General features: G+C 53.3%; 1 protein-coding gene across 1 annotated transcript in view; it reads right to left on the reverse strand.

Annotated features, from left to right (window-relative positions):
* Positions 1–6,633, reverse strand: part of TBC1D10A (TBC1 domain family member 10A) — a 29,945-nt gene extending 23,312 nt beyond the window's left edge. Inside the window, exon 1 of the mRNA XM_026484807.4 lies at positions 6,349–6,633. Within this exon, the coding sequence (XP_026340592.1) occupies positions 6,349–6,557 (209 nt within the window). The 5' untranslated portion in view covers positions 6,558–6,633. The remainder of the gene's footprint in view (positions 1–6,348) is intronic.
* Between the last annotated feature and the right edge of the window lie 749 nt (positions 6,634–7,382).

Genomic DNA, 7,382 nt, shown 5'->3' on the forward strand with positions numbered 1-7,382 from the left:
CTTTATTGCTCAACACTGTAATGATTTGTTTGCGGTTCTATTTTCCAACAAGTCTGTGAACCTCTTGAGGGCAAAAAGACACAAATGCCTTGTCCAGTTCTGTATCCCTTGTCCCAATCACAGCGGCTGGCAGAGTGGTGCTCAATAAATGTTTGATAAATAAACTCACTACGAAGATGGATAAGCTGGCAAAAGTAAGCCTTGGCTTTCTCTCCTAGTCTCCTGAGTCTGCTGCCTACTTTTCTACCTGATGAGCAGTGAAGAACTAAGCTATGACAGTCTCTGAGGAGCTGCAGAGGGCATGTAGAGAGCGGGTGGGATGAAGAAGGGAAAGAGAAAGGTGAGATAAATAAAGCCAAAGTTGGCAGCTGCTCTGAAATCCTGGATAGGAGGCTTCTAAGCAGATGAAGCATCAGGAGTGTTGGTTTGCCAGTGGGGCAGACAGGCAGTTCCCTCCCTGCCAGGGAGGGTCGTTGGGCCCAGGAGAGCAACGCAGCTAAAGGAGGCCTTCTCCCCCTCACATGTACTGCCTGCAGGATAAAGTGATCAGCTAGGGCATTGACAATGGGTGGATGATGGCTGGGTTCTTCTCTGGTAGACAATGGATCCCAGCCTGGTGGCTCAATTGGCTTGGAGTCAGGAAGAGAATGGGCAGTGAGTGACATGTAGGGTAGCAGTGGGCTGAGAATCAGAAGATCTGGGATTCCTCCTTAATTTGGCTCCACTGTTAACTAACTACAAGGCTTTTCCAAGCTTTGGATTCCTCACCTGTACAGGGAAGATAGTCCTTGCCTTAGCTACAAAGAAACAAAGGCACAGAATGGATATCAGAGTCAAATGACCATCAGGCAGTATTCTGGGGTCAACAGCAATGCAGCATGGACTTTGACCTATGGGAGGGCTAGACCAGGCCTCAGCCAGCCATGCTTCCAGGGCCTCCCCAAGGATCTTTCTCAGTGGGTCCTTCTCTGACTTGGCTGGCTGTGGACTTTTTCTGTCCTGAGACCTACCTTGCTCTCGACACCAGGATGGGGAGGTAGCCAAGTTTTTGCTAACTCCTGCTCTGGGTGTGAGGGCCTGAAGGACTAGTGAGCACCTGTCATCTGCCTGCTGCCACCTGAGCAAGGCTTAGTCACTGAATTTAGCATTGAGAAACAGGTTCTAGTCCTAGTTCTGCCATTTACCAGTTGGAAAACCTTGGGGACTTTCTTCTCAGATTTTTGGTGTGCTCATCTATAGAATGGGGATAACTACCCCTCTCAGGGGAAAGTGAGGGTGCAACATTGGTTGCGGTTCACTCCTGCTCACAGGGGAATGAACCTCACTGACACTCCTCATCATACCTAGAGATGAAAGTAGAAAATGAAAAGACAGGACCACTAGCCACTCCAATCTTAAAAAGGAGCAAGAACAGGGGTGCCTGGCTAGCTCAGTCAGAAGAGCATGCAACTCTTGATCTTGGGGTAATGGGTTCCAGTCCCACGTTGGGTATAGAGATTACAAAACAAAAAAAACCCTTAAAAACAAAAGAAGCAAGAACAATCATTGAGCACCTACAGTGTGCCAGACTCTTTTCAAACATCAGCTCCTGTAAACCTCACAAAAACCCCTGCAAAATCACCATTTTGCAGTGAGATACCACAACCATTTCACAGTGAGAAACTGAGGCTTAGTAAAGTGAAGCAAAATGTTCAAAGTCACAGAGACAACCAGACTGCAGAGTTTGTGTGAAGAGGGAACACAGAGCATCTTCTTTCCCCCACCTCAGTGTAAACAGATTGGGTGGCTGGACCAGAGCCAGGCCTCACTGGTCCTCTGGAGGTCCTGTTTCAGACCCAGATGCTGGGAGGACAAAACATCAAGTAGGCCCCACTGCCTTATCTCTTTCCCACAGCTTAGGATTTCCTAGCAGGCGGACACACAGGCACCTTCCCAGGGCAGCAGCTGGTACACTGGCCTCCTGCTCCACCAAGTCAAATCTTGTCTGAGGCCCGAGAACACCCACAAGGCCACCAAACCGGATTTTCCTTTGAAGCTGGAGAAAGAGAAAATGGACGGCCTGTGGTCTAGAGTCACAGACCAGAGCTCCACATGTGCCGCTGCCTCCTTCCAGATGGACCACCCAGGGACTACTCCATTGCCAGTTCCATGCTCTCCTGGGAACCATAATAGCTCAAGAAAAGAGGATGCTCTGAGCTTACAAGCTGGAGAAGGTGGTGGGAAGGCAGGGAGACAGGCTCTGGCCTGCCAGGAGGGCCCTGGTCTTGCCCCAACAAAAACTGGCACAGACCAAACTATAGGGATGCCAATTAAGCCAGTTCTATGATTTCCAAAGCCACAGGGCTGCCATAGTTGGCTAGGAATAGTGGAGGGCCCAGGGGACAGGACAACTGAATCAGCAGAAGACAATACTACTGTTCCAGATGTTTCTCTCTGGACCCAGCTCTCTCCCCTAGCAGGAAGCTAACACCCACGGGATCCCAGAAAGCATAGCTCCTCACCTCATCTGGCCTGCAGCACTGAGCAACTAAAACTGGGTGGGAAGCTCCAGCCTTTGGAGGCCAGTCCTCGTAATCACATGGGAAAAGAGGGAAGTCAGGAACCCACTTCTCTCAGGCCATCTCCCATGGGCCAGGAGACCTGGTATCCTTCTTTCCCTTCCTGACCACCTCTTCTATGCTACAGAAGGAACCTCCCCATATAGATCTGTTCTTCCTATCCCAAAGTGACAGGCATGGTAACACCATTCTTCCCACCCTTCCCTGCTGAGTACACTTCTTTTTCCTCTTCTGGTCCTTAGTGGCCTTCAACAACCAGCTCAGCCCCCAGCCAAGCCAAAAGAACTAATGCTGCCAGCACCTCTGTCTGTGTCCATGCCAGCCGCAGGACCCTTCGCTGGCTGGTTGCTTTCTTGTCTCTCCTCACTTACTGGCTACTGCTCATGAACAGGCAGGGACTATCACAGGCTCACTGTAGAACAGGCTCAAAAGACAGACAAGGTGAAGAAGTGGAAAGGGCCTAGGGCTGGGAATCAGGAGTTCTGGGTTCAGTTTCTGGCTCTGATCCTAACAGACAGAAGAGGTGAGGCTAACCACTTCTCTCAGGCCTCAGTGTACCTATCTGTATGATAGCAGCCATCTCTAGGGTCACTTTCAGCTTTCTCACTTGAAATGTCTGTCAGTAAATATCATTCAGTAAATAAATACTAAATGAGCATTTACTTCTCTGCAGGCCTGAACAGAAAAAGTTGAATAAGTCTGGTCCCAGCCCTCAAGCTGATCAGTCTGATAAACCAGTGATGACAGCGTCTTCTTACCCTTGCTGGTCCGTCCTTGTTAGCCTCCTACACTACTGAGCTAAGTCAGGGAAGATGAGGGCAGGCAGGTTCCTGCTGAGAACCTTCTGTTCTACCTATCCAGCACCTGATTTTCTGCTGGGGCCATAGTCCATATTAATGAATGGTGAAGGCAGTGAAAACTGTCCTGACCCAGGAGTCAGAAACCCTGGGTTCAAGTCCTGGTTCCTCCAACTAATATGCTGTGTGATCTTAAGCAAGTGATTCTCCCCTCTGAGCCTCAGTTTCCTCATCTGTAAAAGCAAGAGCTAAATTTAAGATCCCTTCCAGTTTCAACAGTCTACGATTTTATGATCTACTCATGCCAGGCACCTAACAGTCACCCGAGCAGGGTAGCCTCTCATCTGCTTTCTTTCCTACCCCCTAAGCCCCTGCCAACTGCCAAAACTGACCATCTTGAGACAACCTTTGGTCCAGGGTGGCTGAAATGGACCTTTAATCTGGAGCCAGAGTCCCTGCCCTCTCCACTGCAGCCATCAGTGCTAATGTTTCACTTCTCTGGGATAGCATATGGACTCCTAGCCCTTAAGCACGAGATTAGCTGTAGGGCAGTCACCCTGAAACTTCCCATAACTTCCCCTCTTCTGGCCTTGGGCAGGGACTTACTTTTGGCTTCTTTGGAACCACAATATAAACTAAGCAGGGAACAGCCAAGCTTTCAGACACCAGAGATTTTAGGTTGATCAACAGGGTCAAAAAAGTGAGGCAGGGAGAGAGGAGGAGGGAACCTGGGATCCCACCTCAGCCCCAGTTCTATAAACACCAGTGATGTAGAGGGCATCTGCAAAGCCTGGGTTTGTGGCTGGAGTGCGGGGAAGACAGATGTCTGGCTGCCTGGTGGGGAAATACAGCCAAAGGGAGGTGCTCCCACTGGGGCGTCTCTCTGTTCATAAATACCAGAGGTATGCCCTCATTCTTCTCATCAATTCTCAGACCCTTAGAAGGAAAAGACAGGAAACTAACATTTTCTAGGCCACTACCTGGCCACTTTCTAGGCCACTACTGTGCTAGGCACCTTCATATACCTGAGCTCATTTAATCCCCACAGTATTCTTGGGAGTACATGTTAGTGTTGCCCTTTATGGTGAGCAAACAGGCTCAGAGATTCAGGATCTTGCCCAAGGTCACACAGCCAACAAGTGTGATTTTTTTCCCTAAGTCTGGCCTTTTCCCACTATATCACACTGCACTGTACCCCGATATCTGGTTAACTGCCTGTAAGAATGTAGTAGGAATTCTTATCTCCTAGAATTCACCAGCAAATCTGAGCTCTTCCAAGAACCCACAAATGCAACTGAGAACTCCTTTCCCACTTCTCAAGACCCCATCCCTCTCAAGGCCCTGATCCCTAATGACTGCTCCTCAATTCAAAAAACATACCCTAAGTCTCCTTTGGTTTTTCCGCAAGCTAATCCCGGGGGAGCTGTGACAAAGCATCAAATCAAGGTGAGGCATCAGAATAAGGGGTGCTCTCTATGTCCTGTACTGGACAAGATTTAGCTGCTGTGAGCAAGTGGGAAGAGGCTGGAGGAGACAGATCCAGTGGGTAGGAGAGAACTCTCCTGCAGAGGAGGGAGCTACATTTCTCCAAAGGAGAAGCAGGCCTGGTAAATATGAGGCTTTAGGACTGGGTAAAATCCCGGAAGTGACCTTTATGGGGCTGCTTGTGTGGGGTGGGGTTCTTAACAGTTGGTCAAGTCACCTTCATAAGTCAGAAGAGAGGCTGGCGGAGCCTTGGACAGTCAGAGAAGGGGAGAAAGGACTATCTGGAGTAGGGTCCTGGCTGAGTCCTGTGGGCCGCCACAGGTAATTGTGTGAGGCTCTCTGTTGAAGGGGAGGCACATCACGAGGAAGGCTTGTCAGTTCTCTGCAGAACACTAGTCTCATGTGACAGGACAGCTGGGATGGCAGTGGGGTCTGGAGTCTATCCTTCTTAAGGGGACTGCCAGCCCACATATATGATCTCTGTGAGAACCACGCTCAGAGGGTTCTGTGGGGCAGTGTGGCTGCCCAATAACCCAGATTGGAGAGAAGATGCTGCCTCACTGCCTCACATTTCTCTGCCTGCTAGCTGGGTCCTGGATGCTCTGGGGGTGGGGTATCAGGGTGTGTTACCAGCAGGGACCCTGCTGTCTCCATGACTGCCCCCTTGAGTCTGTGTAGTGGGAGGAGGTAGGTGTTTCCACAGCATACACAGAGACAGCCAACGGTCTGTCCTGGAGGTGAGGCACTGTCAGTCACCCTGTGGGTACTGGGAAGGAGGAGTGTCTGCCCACCTGTTGCCAGTGACAGAGAAATCTGCCTCTGAAGGGGGAGGAGAGCACTCTGTGACCCTTCCGTGAAGGGAAGGGACTATCCACCCCAGGGTGGGACTGTCTGGGAGGGAGCTGATCAATGTCAGTCCAGTCCACCCAGAAGTCTGCGTGTCTTGAGGTAAGGGTCAGTCTGTCCAGGAGTGGAATGAGGGCAGGTCAGTCTGTCCCTTTGAAGTCTGTCTGCCTAAGGTATCTCCCTGGTGTGGGGTAGCAGGGTGGAGGAAGGGCGTCTGCGGGTCTTGGGGGATGGGGGTAGAAAGGATATCTGTCGGGGGAGGGGCAGCCATCTGTGAGCCTCCCAGGGGTGGCACAATCAGGCCCAAGGCCGTGGTGGCAGCAGTGGGGTTGGGCCAGGTGTCTGTCGTTCTGTCCCGCAGTTGGGAGGAGGGCACTGTGGGCGCTTCCTGGGGGCGGGTCAATGTGGCTGGAGGGCGGGGGCAGGGGGGAGGTAGGGTTGGCCTGTCGGTCCTTAGGTCGGAAGCGGGCTCGTAAGTGAGGGGCGGGTCAGTCGGCCTGGGGAGGAGGTGGGGGTAGGGCAGGGAGGGGAGGGGTCGCTGGTCACTGGTTGGGAGGGGAACATGTCCGTCCGTCCAGAGGGTGGCTCTGTCCGCGCCGAGGCCCCCGCGCGGATTCCGCGCCCAGCCCCGGCCCCAAGTCCCGAGCCCCGGCGCTACTCACGCGCCCTCGGCGCCCTGCGAGCCCACGATGAAGCCGAACTTGTCGATGCGGCGTTCGGCGAAGCCGTTGGCCTCCGAGTCCGAGCCGAGAGAGCTGAGCTCGTCGGTGGCTGCGGCGTCGGGGCCCGGGGCCAGGCTCTCCCGGGTCCCCGACAGACTCCCTTCGGCCGCGGGCCCGCGCGGCCCGTTCTCTCCGCGGCTCTTCGCCATCCCGGCCGCGCCCGCCGCCTCAGCCCCAGCGGCCACCTCAGCCACCTCAGCCGCCTCAGCCTCCGGGCCGCCGCCGACGCCGCCGACGCCCCGCCCACGCGCCGCGCCCATTGGCCACCGCAAGGCCAGGGGCGGGGCCCTAGGCCCTCCCGGGAGCTTCCCCCCACGCCCAATGGGCGCCGCCGACCCCAGGGCCCGCCCCCTCCCCTAGACTGGCGCCAACCGACTCGACGTGAGGGGGCGGGGCAGCCGTCACCGGGAGCCCTCCCCCCCCGGGCTGTCAATCAAGAGAGCTTACCTGAAAGAGCTCCCAGGGCCTTTCCGGGTTGCCCCCGCCCGCCGGTCACCTGCAGCGCCGCTCAGTCAGAGGCCGAGAGAGTGCGCTGGGGATTCCGCATCTGCCTCCTGAACCCCTGGCGCCTCTGGAGACCCAAGAGATATGGGTAGGGATAGTTTCACCCATTCATTTATGAGAAGCTCTGAGGAGACCCAGGATAGATTCGGGATTCGGGGACTGGCCCAGGCAGAGTTAGAAGTTCCGCCTCTTGTAGGGCTTTAAATTAGCTCTTGGGAGACCAATTTAATAAGAATAATGACCAACGTTTATTGAGCTACTCATTGTCCCAAGTTCTACCTACTTCCTCTTGTAATCTTTTCCCCAACAGCTTGAGACATAATTAACCTACCACAAAAATCACCCGTTTAAAGTGTGTAATTCAATGGTTTTCAGCATATTTGTGGAGTTGTGCAACTATCACCACAACCTAATTTTAGAACATTTTCATCACCCCTAAAACAAATTCCTATCCCTTAGCAGTCACTCCC

The sequence above is a fragment of the Ursus arctos genome, unplaced genomic scaffold (assembly GCF_023065955.2).
Source record: "Ursus arctos isolate Adak ecotype North America unplaced genomic scaffold, UrsArc2.0 scaffold_34, whole genome shotgun sequence".
NCBI lineage: Eukaryota > Metazoa > Chordata > Mammalia > Carnivora > Ursidae > Ursus > Ursus arctos.